The sequence below is a fragment of the Miniopterus schreibersii genome (genome assembly GCF_964146895.1).
Source record: "Miniopterus schreibersii genome assembly, chromosome: 10".
In the NCBI taxonomy this organism is placed as follows: domain Eukaryota; kingdom Metazoa; phylum Chordata; class Mammalia; order Chiroptera; family Miniopteridae; genus Miniopterus; species Miniopterus schreibersii.
Window position 1 is genome coordinate 59,182,822 of NC_138110.1, and position 15,701 is coordinate 59,198,522.

General features: G+C 38.1%; 1 protein-coding gene across 1 annotated transcript in view; it reads right to left on the reverse strand.

The window, feature by feature from the left end:
• PHF20 (PHD finger protein 20) overlaps positions 1-15,701 on the reverse strand; it is a 107,812-nt gene that overhangs the window by 59,759 nt on the left and 32,352 nt on the right. The window contains exons 3-4 of the mRNA XM_081149518.1: positions 4,301-4,472; positions 3,078-3,162 (exon numbers count right to left, since the gene is read on the reverse strand). Of these exons, the coding sequence (XP_081005644.1) occupies positions 3,078-3,162; positions 4,301-4,472 (257 nt within the window). The remainder of the gene's footprint in view (positions 1-3,077; positions 3,163-4,300; positions 4,473-15,701) is intronic.

Sequence of the window (15,701 nt, forward strand, 5' to 3'; positions counted from 1 at the left end):
AGGGCTTCCCTTCCCCCATGTTCTTCCTCTCCTCCCCCTTCCAATTAGTCTCAAGAACCAGTAAGAGTAGCAGCATAATACAGGACTTCAGACTCAAGAACTAGGGGGGCAGGGGTGGAGGGGATCAATGGGAGGAAAAGGGGGACATCTGTAATACTTTCAACAATAAAGATAAATTAAAATTTAAAATAAAATAATACAGATGTTAGGTAAGAGTATAAATAAATCATCATAGACAATTTTCTAATTATTGAATGTTGACAAATATTAGCAATAGTGTACACAAATTTAAACATGGTTTTAGTAAAATATACTCTAACGTGAAAACTACTTGTTTTTTACATTTAAAAAAAAAAAGAACTAGGGAAAAACAGGTTCTGGCAGAAATCCACTAATTTCAATGTCCTTCAACTAACTAAAATTCACCAGACAGAATTCAGAGCTTACAGAACCTATCTATATATTAGGGGAGCAAATGACGGGATTAGGAACAACCATTATCTCAAGACCCTCCCTCCTATAATTTTAGTTCATGGAGGAAATAAACTAAAAGATTTTTTAAAACAACTTGTAAAGCTCTGGTTGCCTCAGTTTAAAAGACATTTAAAAACCTTAATTAACTATGGCCGATAATGTGACCAATGACTTCTAACTCTTACTTCTAATGATTACTTCAAAAGAATTCAGCCCTGGCCGGGTAGCTCACTTGGTTAAGAGTCTTCCCAATATGCCAAGGTTGAGGGTTCTATCTGCAGTCATAGCACCAAGCCCAAATCCAGAATTGTGCATGATAGCATATTCTGAGATGTGTTTTCACAGCCCTGTCTGTCACCAGACAACCAGAGGTTGGCATGTCTACTAACCCCCAGTATGGTACATCTCAGATTGGTTACTAGGTATCAGTATCCTGCTCTAGCTCCTTTAAAGAGCAGTACTGCTCTTTAAAGCAATAGGGAGAGTTGCTTTCCTGTTGAAGCACAACCATCTAGATGAACTGCAGGGCTGGGTGATAGGTTATCAGCCGAGACTCTGTGCCTGTTAAAATGATCACTCTTCAAAATGATCACTCTACATTGGTGTAACAAGCTGGTCTGGAGTTGCTGAAGTTGTGTTAATTCTGCTATTTTCTTATAGTTGAATAAAAATAAAAACATTAAAAAACAGACTTCAGACCCACACACACACAAAAACCCATTAACTGAAGAAAGGGGTCCCTCCTCACTCCCCTGATGATTTACCTGCACCATTTTCTCCTGCGCTGACTCCTCCTGGTGGCTCTCTCTCAACATCTCATTCTGCCTTAATCTAGGTCTTTTTTTTAAAATCCATGATGCCAAGTTCTGAGCCCTGCAGATACTAGATGCAAGCAGTTTCCTATGCCTTTATTGCCTCCCACCAAGATACCCCCCGCCCCTCTGTAAGACAGCTCCCAGGGCTCCCCAACCCCTCTTTCTGTTTGCCCCTCTTCTGTCACTCCCTCATCCAGTTTCCTTCGCCCCATTTCTGTCCTCCATGTGACTCTGAGACATCAATGGAACAAAAGAAAAACGTTGCTTCCTTTCTGCTACCTCCCTGACCTACAGTTACCCATGTTTCTTCTCACAACTTTCATTTGACCTAAGGGGCAGCCATTTACCCAAGGGGAGAAAACTTCAATGGATATTAATCTGGGGGGAAATATGACTTGATCAGCACAAGTCAACATAATAGACTTTCAGGAACACATCTAAGTACATGAAGAACCCTGTATTTTATATCATGATTTAAATACAGTAAAAGCAGGATAAATTATTAATCTTGAAAATGAAACTAAAAACATAAACTATGTCTTTTACTAAAAGGATCTGAGGCAGTTTAATAACATATCAGCTTCCTTTTAAAATAAGTTTTTAGGTTAATGTGATACATATGAAAAGTAGTAACAGGATTTTACGTTGAAAACAAGCTTGTAAGTATAATTTAAGGAAACAAGGAACTATCCAAAAATAGTTAATCAATCATAAACTGGAGGATCACTAACTGTTTAGACAACTTAGAAGATACAACCCTGCTTTGGAGGCCTGAGGCAAGAGGACTGTGCTTTAGGGATAACCTACATCTGGCACATGAGTGAACCTACATCTACTAACCCACACTGGTCTAATGGCTGGAAGGGTGGGGGAGGAGGATGAATGTAACAATAGAGAAACTAAAATTTCTGCTACATGGAAATGAATATTCATTTTTGACCATTTCACCCCATTCTCAGACAAAAACTTCTTGGTCAGCCCAAAGTCCAACATTTAGCAGAGTAATAACTTCATGGAATGAAAAGTCAATCTGGCCATACAGTCACCCCAACGTAGTACTAAGAGGCTTGATCACCCTAAATATTCATTACAGAGATCATGGACAAACCATAAACATCCTGGTAGAAATGCTAAAAAAAAAAAATTTTTTTTTTTAATCACATGACCCCAGAGTCTATTGTCTGAGTGTCAGGATACTGTCAGGATGCTGACCATATATATTACCTCCTTCCCCTTGCCTTTGTACTAGCAAAATGAACCTCTACAGGCACAGTCCTTGTCCTGGCTCCTCACATGCTGTAAACTCTGGCAAAGGCATCCCAACTCAGTGCTCTAAATCCCAGCATCCCAACTTCAATTAGCAACTGGTATTAAAGACCACCCGTAATCGCCTTACATCCACAAAGCACAGTTTTAAGAAACACTTGTTGGTATTCACTTCACTTCTACACTATTCACAAGTGAGTAAAAGAAGTATTAGGGACTTATTTAATCAGTTATATCACAAACTCCTGGACAGCAAGTATCTACACACTTCCAGCAGAGTGACAGATGAACCATGAGTATTTCAGAAAATAATCACTAAAATTTAGAAAGCAAAGAATCAAACTCCCCTATTTAACCCAAATTTCTCTTCATTTGTAATTTCTTCCTAACTCCTGACACAGTGATTAACTGAAGAGAGGATTCCTAGGCAATTAAAACATACTGAAAACATACTATCAAACCCTAATATACCAAACTCCCCTCTAAGTCATAAATAAAACAATTACAACTTAAATGCCTTACCATCCTTGTTAATAGCGGTTACTTTGGCTGGATAAAAACGACAATCAGACCAGCAGGCAAGGACTTGCTCATTTATTTGAAATTCCTGAAAAACATTAAAAAACCAAAAAAAAGATCCTGTTACTGATCCAATTTCACAGGACACACACGATACCAGAATTCATAAGAGATTAGAATTCACAAGAGTGAGAAAGGGAGATGGCTACTGGGATGGAGGAAGATATTTCTGCTGCTCAGCATCAGAAATCAAAACAAAAGAGCTGGACACAAGACTTTTCCCACCTAGGAGGTGTGGGCAGTGCAGCATAGCACTAATGATAATCTTATCCTGTCCTTGTGAGTCTAATAGCTCAGGATCACCAGGGAATACGCCCAGGGTAGAAGCTAGAAAGGAAGGAGGCTATTTCATTTTGAGGGAAGAAACAGTAATGCCACCTAAAGCCACCCACATGTTGAAAGGGACATTTGCCATAGGAGTACCCATTCACCTTTAATATTTCATACTGTTTTCCCAGTACACAGTTTGCACTGATACATTTTGTAGAATAAATATTGAGCAATTAAATTGGACAACAGTGAACAATCCTAAAATGGGGCAGGTGGGGGAGAAGGCTAGCAAGAGTTCAAGTTCCCTGGTCAGGGTTAAAATGTAAAACAATCCAGGGCTGAGTCAGATCCAAATACAGCAGGATATCTACAGATGACTCATCGTCTTTTTTTTTAACTCAAAACTAATACCTCATCCTTAATTCTGAAGTCAATGGAAGCTCCAAGCATAGTGATGAAATTTAAAAATTTAACAAAAACAGAATCCAATCAATTCCAAGTTTTCCAAGAGCTTATAAAAGACCATGATATGAAGCTAGCACAGTACTTCACATGGAATGATTGCTTAATAAATGCTCAAACAGCAGATCAGCTTAATAAATGACCTAAAGGTATAAAGTGATATAAAGGAGATGTAAGTTCCCGTGCGTCATCAGTGAGGTTTCAACCAAGTTAGTTTATGAGCTGTCACATCAATAACATCATTCAAGCAGACGACAACTGGGGTTCTTCAAGAGCCCCAGATGCCCTGGGGACCTCAGGGTTACAACGATAGGCCCAAATAAAGACTGATCCCCAGATGCTACTGACTTTCACACTGAACATCAAAGGCTAGAATATAAAGTACCCAGGGGCTGATCCAGGTCATTACAGAACTTCCCAGATCTGTTACTCACAGAACATCCTTCCTCTTCATGTAAGCCTTCTTTTCTCAGCTGTATTTTCTCTAAAGGGCGTAAATAAGGACTGTCCCAGCAGAACCACTCATCGTAACGATGGTTCCAACGCTTGAAATGGATAAGTACTTTTCCTTCTTCGTAGTCAATATCTTCTATGTGAGCTGGATACCTGAGTCAGAAAAGAAAATTGAAATGCCATTAAATACCCACTCAAAATATCTAAAACAGTACCCTTCCAAATCTCTTTCTAAAGAAATAGGTTACCAAAGTTCTAAATAAAGCCCATCATCTAGAGGCTCTGTATAACCATCCAATCACAAATTATGGAGGCTAGCAGACATGGGGTTTAAATCTCAACCTTGACATGTCTTAGTTTATGAACTATTAAATTGACCTTACAAAGTTCTCTCATGTGAAGTGGAAGAAGGATACATAGCACACTAGGTTGTAATGCAAGTTAAACAAGATGATAGATACACAAGACCTGAGCACAAAATAGACAGGAAGTAAACATTTAACTAGATTATATTTCACATATGCCAATAAATTAGAATGACCATGCAACCCAGATCGTATTAGCCAGTCTCAATTCTAAGAATTTTAAAATACATATAGTGAAATACCATGCAGTTGTTAAAAAGAACAAGATGGTTCTGTCATAACATGGAAAGTTCTCCCAAGATGAACTATTAAATGAAAAGAGCAAGGTACAGAACACTGTATATGGTTATTACTTTTTTTTAAAAGTGAAAAAGAATATATTCATATATGCTTAAATACTCACAAAATATCTGAGAAGATACACAAGAAACTAACAATGGTTACTTGTGTAAGTATGGTCAGTTCAGTAGATGGACTTTTTAAATCTCCACTCCACCCTCCTTCTAGAATGAGAGTTGGGAAAACGAACAACTGCATTTCCCTGACTCTCTCACAATTGGCAATCAAACCCGGCCGAAGTGGCTCAGTGGCTGAGTGTCGTCCCATGCACCAAATGCACCAAGAGGTCGCTGGTTCAATTTCCAGTCAGGGCACCTGCCCAGGTCACAGGCTCCATTGTCGTGCAGGAGGCAGCCAATCAGTGTTTCTCTCTCATCGATGTTTCTATCTCTCTCTCCCTTCCTCTCTTTCTAAAATCAATAAAAAACATTTTTTAAAACCAGGTGGCAATCAAGGTTACAGAGACCTGTCGGTTTGGAGGCAACTATAGTGGCCAGTCCCAAAGCTCCAGTGCTGGGCCTCTCAAATTTTCATCTAATACAAATCATCAAGAGATCTTGTCAAAATGCAGATTCTGATTCAGTAGGTGGAGCTAGGGCCTAAGATATTTAAATAAGCTCCCAGGTGATACTGATGTGCTAGTCAGCAGTAGCAAGGAGCTAATGTCTAGTCATTAGCTTCCTGAGAGTGTTAAGCAGTAGGGGGTTGGGGGAATGGGTGTAGCAGTAACAGTAATGACTTCCTGACCTCCAGATCACAGCTTCAGTGGTGGGTCATTCAGACTGATACTCTAAGGGCAGCCCCCTTGAGCCCCACTTCTCCAACCCCCAATAATTTATAAGTACCCAATTTCTTGTGTTAAATCCTTTTGTGGTTAAAGTACCCAGAGTGGTTTCTGTTTCCAGCATTTAAACCTGAGGGATACAAGAGAGGAACTGGGTATGGGAGGGGCAAAAGTAGGAGGGAGACATTTTGCAGTATATCTTTTAACACATTTTCATTTTCCAATCATATAAATGTATTGCTCATTCCAAAAAGAAATAAATGGTTAAAAATAAAGGAAAATAAATATCGCATGCAATTTTTCTCTTATATTAAACAGACTGCTATTGTAGGATGAGAAAATTTAGATTCTACCAATATTTTCTCCTTGCAACTCGGATTTACACCATTTCCTTCCTTTCTTGTCACGCTGTCCTAATAAATATGTGCTACCTAACTGAACAGGCCTGCTGCTTGTATCTGTACACTGTGTCCTCTTCGATCCTACACTAGTATCCTCTAAGGCCATTTGCTTGATGTTAACCTACCCCAGTAGGCTGCAGATACTGAGCATTCAATAAATGTTCAGCATATGAATGCAACACTTCCGGGTCTTTCCCAAGGTCACAAGTCCTGTCAATTCTCCAATCCCAAGGCTCTCAAACTCCACCTACCCATTCCAATTTCAGTTACTCTTCAAGTTTAGGCCCCCATGACTTCATGTGGATATTTCTCACACAGGACTGATAGGATATGCTTTTCAAAATTCTTAATGGTACTATGCATACAGTAATTCCTCAAAAAACATTAACAGAAGGAATTAAACAGCCCTGAAAGTAGTCTCCCTACTTCAATCCAACTGACATAAAGCTGCTATAAATACAAGATGTCTTGACAGCAGAACAGCTAATTATAAGATCTGATGAACTGACTAGTACAATTGTGGGAGACAAAAGAGGTTTCTTCTCTGTAAAATAGGGAGAAGGACACGGATTTCTCAATTATATCCCTCTTGCCCTATCACTCATTCGGCCTACCAGAGACTACTGAGCCTCCCTAAAATAACACAATCTGCCCTAACACATTCTTATTCAAAGCCCTTTCTTTAATGGTTTACTATCTCTAGCAATAGTTTTCAAACACAAGTCTTCTTAATTTTTCACAGAATTAATTTACAGAACTTTTCTTTATACAAAAATCACATTGTTTCTAACTCCTTGGTGCTTAAACATATTTTTTTAATTAAAACAATGGTAATTATTTTTAATACCTTTACTGATATTATGCAGCCACTAAAAAGAATTAGGCAGCTCTCTATGTACTGACTTTAAAAGATTTCTAATAAAAGTGTGTGGGGGGGATCAACTCAAGATGCAAAACAGTATTGAACGCACTACGTCTTTGGGGGAATGGAGAGAGCCAATACATTCATACCTGTTTTAAATGCGTGGGCTATCTCTGGAAGGATGATCAAGCAACCCGGTTTGCCTCTTGGGAGGGGAACTGGATAGTTAAGAAACTGAAGAGGAAGTATGAGACTTATTTTATTCAGTGTATATCCTTTTGTATGTTTTGAATGTCGCACCATGAACATGTATTAACTATAAAAAGCATATAATTATATACTTATTTTAAATACCCTTATTTGGCAAAATAAAAAGTTGGCAACCACAGGACAAACCCCAAATTCTTTTGAACTCACACTGGTCAGTGCCTTCTAAAAGTCTGGATCCATAGAATCAACTCCAAATTCCGGGGCTAGCAACTCTGCTGCACACACTCAGAGTCTAAAGGACCTCTGGGCCCTGGCCTACCCTAAGGCTTCTTCCTTGCTCAAAGAACTGCACAGGGTACGGGCATCCTGCTATCTGCAGACTACATTAGACTCTCTAGGAGGATCAACGTGACAAGAGGTCAGCAGTTTCCTATGGAGAAGGTGGTTCTACCCATTTGTTTGGCATGCGACAGTGATGCATGTCGCTCATGGAGGACAGAGAAGCCAAATGCATTTCAGAGAACAGAGACAGCTGACCTTAGCGATCAACCAGCAAGGCTTGGTGGATCACAACTGCTAGTTGCCCTGAGAAGGCTCAGCTTCATCAGTCAACAGAACGCTATTAGGTGACTTTGATTAGGCCAGCCAATTTCAGGTTCTGGAAGGAACTGTGTTCTGGCCCCTGCACTTGAAGAAAACAAGACACATGAACCAATTAAAATTCAAAACTATTAGGGTGAACCACATGAAACTGCTGATAATCTACTGCTTTTTACCTGCAAAAATACTAATTTTATCTGGTTCAATCTAAATATCTGGACAACTATAAGGGGAGCCGGAGAAGATGCAGTAAGGTTAACAAAAGAGACAAGAACTGAATCAGTATATTTAAAAAATAATAATTTGGGAATCTGTATAAACCAAAAAAAATGGGAGAGAGAATTTCCAACTTCAACCTGTAACAGCCACTGGTGAGATTCAAGTTTCCAAACTAACATTACAGCTAGGAACCACATTTCTAATGGAAATATTAGCCAGGAAGGAGCAGATACTGAACACTAGACTGATAACAAAAGTAATCTCTGGAGAGGGATTGGGAATGGCCAAAAGACGTTTACTTGTTATTTGAATTTTTATAAAAATTTAATTACATAATACTTGTGTGTAAATAAAATAAATAAGCTTAACTTTAAAGTTTTGAAAAGTATTTAATCAACCAACAGCTTCGTGGTTATTGGGTTTATATGCTACTTGGCATATCCACAAAATATAATATTATGCAGCTGTAAAAAAAAAATGAGAACACATTCTATGAGTTGATATAGAAAGATTTCCAAGACAAATTAAATTTTAAAAGGCAAGCTACAGAATAGTGTATATCTTAGGATACCTTTTGTGTTACAAAAGAGGAAAATAAGAATATATGGGTTTATTTGCTTGTATTTAAATAAAGAAACACTGGTAGGATGGACAGAAATTAATAAAACTAGTTACCTATAGCCCTGGCTGGGTAGCTCGGTTGGTTAGAGCATCGTCCCAATACGCCAAGGTTGTGGGTTCGATCCCTGGTCAGGGCACATAAAAGAATCAACCAATGAAAGCATAAATAAGTGGAAAACAAAGTCAATCTTTCTCTCTCCCTTCCACCCTCCCTCCTTATCTCTCAAAAAAAAAAAAAAAAAAATCAATAATTTTTTTTTTTTAAATTATCTATAGAGGGTAGAGTGAATATAGGTTAAAGTGGAAGCAATCATTCTCATTGTATAACTTGTTAAACTGTTTTTACTTTTTTGAATTTGTTCAAACTCTATTCAATGGATTATCAATTAATTCCCTTGCATTTCCCAGGTAGATTAACATATCATATTCAACTATGATTATACTGTTTCACTTTCAATACTGATACTTGCCATTTATTTTTCTTGTGTTATCACACTGATTAGTGCTTCTAAGATGATGTTAAAAATTAGCCAAGATAGTTGGCATCCTTCTCCTTAATGAAAATAGCTCCAGTATTTCATCGTTAAGTATAAGAACTTTAATCAAGTTTTCCTCTATACCTAACTTACCATGGGTAAATTTTGAGAATTTTCAGCCTTTGTCAAGATTATAAAGCTTTTCTCTTTTACTCTAGGAAAATAAGTGTATGTCTGGGGTTCTAGTATGTTATTGATAAGTTTTGTGTCTTTCATAAGTAGGATTTGTCCCAGTTTCCTTGTATTATGCCTGTCCTGTCCAGTTTCAGTATCACGCTATGCCTACTTCATAGAACTAACTAGAAAATTTTTTTCCATTACTTCCATGGTTACTAGTTTGATCAAGTTTTCTACCTGTTCTTGAGTTAATTTTGCCTAAACCAGTAAGAGACTTTGAGCCCAGCAGGTGTGGATCAGTTGGCTGAGAGTTATCCCATGCACCAAAAGGTTGCAGGTTAGATTCTGGGTCAGGGCACATGCCCAGGTTTTGGGCTCAATCCTCAGTAGGGGGTGTGCAAGAGGCAGCCAATCAATGTCCCTCTCTCATCAATGTTTCTATCTCTCCCTCTCCCTTCCTCTCTGTCTAAAATCAATAAAAACATATTTTTAAAAAGAGGGAGTTTGAAATGATCATCAGGTACAATTTAAGTGTTCAAAATCAATAGTTTTCCTTTGAAGAAAAGAGCTCAAGACTCAATAAAAGCATTGCAAACTCAAGTCACAAACTTTATTTTTTTTATATATTTTTTATTGATTTCAGAGAGAGATGAAAGGAGAGGGAGAGAGGGAAACATCAATGATGAGAAAGAGTCATTGATCAGCTGCTCTTACATACCCCTGCTGGGTATCGAGCAACCTGGGCATGTGCCCTGACAGGGAATCAAACTGCAATTTCCTGGACCACAGGTCGATGCTCAACTGCTGAGTCACACTGGCCGGGCAAGTCACAAACTTTTTTTTTTTAATATGTTTTTTATTGATTTCAGAGAGAGAATAACAGTTTCCCTCTGATTTCCCACTCCAATGGGTCAGCATTCACTTACATGGTTATCAATAACCAACGTATGTAGCTCACTCTAGGGATTTTAAACTGTCTTTACATAAAGTGATTTCACTGGAACTTTACCACAGTCCTCTGAGACCTTGAGTAGTTATTATCACTGTACCCATTTTACATTTGTGGAAATAGAAGCTCAAATAGATTAACTAGGAAGAGGTAACCAAGATCAGTATCCAAACCTGACTCTAAACCCAGGGAAGAGCCTTCGGCTCTTTATTTGACTTCACAGGTCAATATCCTTATAGTGATGCACATCCACAGAGGTGTCTTTTATCTTAACTACCTAATAGTGTACTTGGTGGCCAGTCCAGAATTTGCCTAAACTTTTTCCCATGTGTTGGGCATTCAGGCTGAAATTACTGTATATTAACTATAATTTTTTTTTTGAAAAAAGAACCAAGACTCCTTGGAGAAATGGCTGATTCTAGGACGAGGGCAGGAAATATACACGATAAGCCTGGAATATTTTGTAGTGCCAGAAGTAAGGAAGTGTTAAACACACACAATGATGATGGGAGTATGTCAAAAGGACACAAGCCAACTGAAAGAGCTCACAATGAAACAGGAGCAACAAAATATAGTAGTACTGGGTTATAACCCAAAATCTAAAATAAATATGAGTCCACACTGATATAATAAAAGATCATCAAAAACAAGGAAAATCTAGAGGCTTCTGAAAGCAGCCTAAGGAGACATGACTACTAAAATAATGTTGCATCCTAGATGGAATCTTGGAGCAAAAACAAAGGACATTTGAGGAAAACTAAAGAAATAGAATAATAGTTAAGAATAATATACCAATATTTGTTCATTAATTGTAACAAATGTACCTTACATTTCTATCTAACTAATAATGTTTGATGTTAATAGTAGAGGATACTGGATGTGTCATATATGAGAATTCTGCATTGTCTTTGGAATTTTTCTATAAATCTAAAACTATTCTAAAATTAAAAGCTTACTGAAAAATTTCCATGACCACCAACTTCAGTGGACCATAGTGGCCCTTGATGGCACCAGCAGTCCTACTACATTTCTCATAGACAATCCCTCTTCACTCTCCTAAATAATATTTCATACCTTATCTTCTTTCATCAAAACAAAGCCTTCCTCCTGATCCTGAGTCAAAGCTGAGAATTTTACTTCTTATCTCACTTCAAAAATAAAATCTATTAAAAAACATCCCCATTGCTGCTGGGTATGTAAAACGGTACAGCTGCAGTGAAAAAAGTTTGACAGTTTCTCAAAAGTTTAAATAGGTTAATTACCACATGACCCAGCAATTCCACTTTTAAGAAGATACCCAAGAGATATGAAAGCATATGTCCACACATAAACTCATACACAAATCCATAGCAGCTTTATTCATAATAGCCTAAAAGTGAAAACAACAGTCATCAACTGATGAATGGGTAAACAAAATATGGTATATCTATATAATGGAATATTATTTATCCATAAAAAAAGACATTGTTAGCCCTGGCTGGTGTTGCTCAATGGTTAGAGCATCAGCCAGCACACCAAAGGATTGCAGGTTCGATTCCAGTCAAGGGCATTTACCTGGATAGCAGGTTTGATCTCTGGCCCTTGTCAGGGCACATGCAGGAGGCAACCAATCACTGTGTCTCTCTCACATCGATGTTTCTCTCTCTCTCTCTCCACCCCCCCACCCTTCCTCCCTTCCACTCTCTCTAAAGGTATTAAATAAATAATGCTGATATATGCTACGAAACAAATGAATCTTGAAAATATGTTAGGTAAAAAAACTAATCCTAAAGGAACATGTATTACATGATTCAGTTTCTATGAAATATCCAGAATAAACAAATCTATAGAGACAGAAAGTATATTAGTGGTTGCCTAGGGCTGGGGAGGGCTGACGAAGAAAAGGGAGTGACTGCTAATATATACATATGGGGTTTCTTTTTGGGGAGATGAAAATGATCTGGAATTAGATAGTAGTAATGGTTGTACAAGTTTGGAATATACTAAAAGCCACTGATTTCTCTGCTTTAAAAGAGTGAATTTACGGTATATAAATTATATCTCAATTTTTAAAAAAGCAATAAAAGCCCGTCTGGGTGTGCCTCAGTGGCATCAACCCAGGAACCAAGCGGTCAAGGTTTGACTCCCAGTCAGAGCACATGCCTGGATTGCAGGCTCAATCCCCAATAGGGGCATGCAGGAGGCAGCCAATAGATGATGTTTCTCTTTTATCGATGTTTCTATCTCTCTATCCCTCTCCCTTCCTCTCTCTCAAATAAAATCAATAAAAACATATTTCAAAATATTTTTAAAAATAAAAAAGGGAAAGAAAAGAATCCCACTAAGTGCTGAAAAAGATAAAGCAACTGGGGCTCTCACACATTGCTGGTGGAAATGCAAAATGAAATAGCCACACTGGAAACAGTCTGGCAGTTTCTCATCAAGTTAAACATACATTTAACCTATGACCCAAGAGAAATGAAGACTTACATTGTCACAACACCGATATAAATGCTTATTCATATTTACTTATCAAAAATTGGAAGCCCGGCAGGGCGTGGCTCAGCGGTTGAGCATCAATATAGGATCCAGCCAATCGGGGTTCCATTCCTGGTCAGGGCACATGCCCGGGTTGCAGGCTCGATCCCCAGTCGGGGGTGTGCAGGAGACAGCCGATCAATGACTCTCTCATCATTGATGTTTCTATCTCTCTCTCCCCCTCTCCTTTCCTCTCTCTGAAATCAATAGAGATATATTTAAAAAAAAACAAAACTGGAAACAATTCATACCTTTGAACTGGTAAATAGATAAACTGAGGTACACCCATACAATGAAATTCTACTCGGCAATAAAAGAAAAAAAACTACTGATTCATGCAAAAATATGGACAAATCTCAAATGCATTATAAGTGAAAGAAGCCCAACTTAAAAGGCTACATACTATATAATTCCATTTATTATGACATTCTGGAAAATAAAACTATATGGAGAGAGAACAGATCAGTGGGTGACAAGGGCTGGAGGTGGCAGGAGGAGTTGACTACAAAGGAACACAGGAAATTTTGTGGATGATGAAAGTGCTCTATAGCCCTGGCTGGAGTGGCTCAGTTGGTTGGGTGTCGTCCCTTGCACCAAAAGGTTGTTGGAAAGGTTGCTGGTTTGATTCCCAGTCAGGGCATATGCCGGATTGCAGGCTCGATCCCCAGTAAGGGGCATGCTGGAGGCAGTTGATCGATGTTGTGCTCTCACATGGATGTTTCTCTCTTCTCCCTTCCTCTCTCTCTAAAAATCAACTATTCTTTTTTTAAAAGAACAGTGCTCTACATTTTGATTGTGGTGGTACGTGCATGACTGTGAGTTAGGCAAGCCTCAAAGAACTGTACACTAAAAAAGGTGAATTTTACAGCTATGTAAATTATACTTCAATTTAAAAATACAAAAACACATGCTCCCATCACCAACTCTACCAGTCAACCTTCATCTCTACCTATACTCAGCCTCTCCCTTATAATAAAGGAAATATCTGCTCCTATCAATGGCCAATTCCTCCACTTATGTACCACATCCCAGTCTCTCCTCTCCCATTTTTTCCTTGCACTCATGCCAATCAGGCTTTTGTCCCCACAGCTCCATTAAGACAACTCATCACGGTCATCCATAGCCTTGATGTGACCAAATCAACAGTCACTGCTCATCTTACTTGACCCATTAGCATCACAGAACTAAAGTTATCACTCCCTGCTCCTTGAAGTACTTTTCCCACTTGGCCTCTGGACATCCTCCTCATGAATTTCCTCTCTCAGTGGTCACTCCTTCCCAGTCTCTTCTGCTGGTCCCCCTCATCTGCTAATGTCTAGGCACTGGAAGGCTCTAGGGCTCTGTACTATACTTTTTATCTATACTGACTCCCTAGATCAGTGCTGTTCAATAGAGCCTTCTCTCTCCAATATGGTTTTTTGGACAGTGCAGCCCTAGATGAGCTCATCCAGTCCCATGGCCTTAAATCCCATATACAGTACTTGTAAAAGATACATCTGATAAAAGAACTGCTATCCAAACTATACAAAGAACTCTTAAAACTTAACAATAAGAAAACAACAACCAACCAACCAATTAAAAATTGGGCAAAAGACCTTAATGGAAACCTCACCAAAGAAAATATACAAATGGCAAATAAGTATATGAAAAGATATTCAACATAAAAAAAAAAAGATATCCAACACTGTACTTCATTAGGAAATGCATATTTAATTAACAATGAGATACCACGGCATACCTATTATAATGTACAAAATTCAAAGCACTGACAACACCAAATACTGGTGAGAATGTAGAGCAACAGGAACTCACATTCACAGGTGGTAGAATGCAAAATGGTATGGCCACTTTGAAAGACAGTTTGGCAGTTTCTTATAAAACTAAACATACTCTTACCATACAATTCAGCAATCACATTGCTTAGCATTTACCCAAATGAGCTGAAAACTTATGTCCACATAAAAACCTGCACACAGATGTTTATAGCAGCTTTAATCATAATTATCAAAATTCTGAAGCAACAAAATGCCTTTCAGTAGATGAATGGATAAACAGTGGTACATCAGACAATAAAACATTATTTAGCACTAAAAAGAAATGAGCTATCAAGCCATGAAAAGACATGAAGAAATCTTAAATGAGTATTACTAAATTAATTAATCCAAAAAGGCTACATACTGTATGTATGTCCAACTAAATGACATTATGGAAAAGGCAAAACTATAGAGACAGTAAAAAGATCAGTGATTGTCAGAGGTTAGGGAAAGAGGAGGCAAATCAGAGGAATTCTGGGGCAGTGAAACTATTCTGTATAATACTATAGTAGTGGATGCATGTCTTTATATTAATTTGTCAAAACCCAGAGAATGTATAACACCAAAAGTGAACCCTAACGTAAACTATGGACTTTGGATGATAACGACATGTCAATGTAGGTTCATCAATTATAACAAATGTACCATTTGGGTGAAGGATGTTGACAGTGGGGAAGGCTATGCATGTGTGAGGACAAGGAATGGGAATTCTATTTTCTGCTCAATTTTACTGTGAACCGAAAACTGCTCCACAAAATAAGATCTTTTTCTTTTAATTCTATATACTCACTGATAACTCCCGAATTTCTATCTCTAACCCAAAGCTCACACCTGAATGCTTGACTCAGTTACTCAACCATCTGCTCAACATCTCCACTTGGTTATCTAAAAGGAATCCATATTTAATATATGTAAAACCAAACTGCTAATTTTCCTGTTTCAGCAAATAGTAATTATTCTAGTACATAGACCAAAAGCCCTTGGAGTCATCCTTGACTCTTCACTGTCTCTCACAACATCATCAGTAAATCTGTCAGCTGTACCTCAA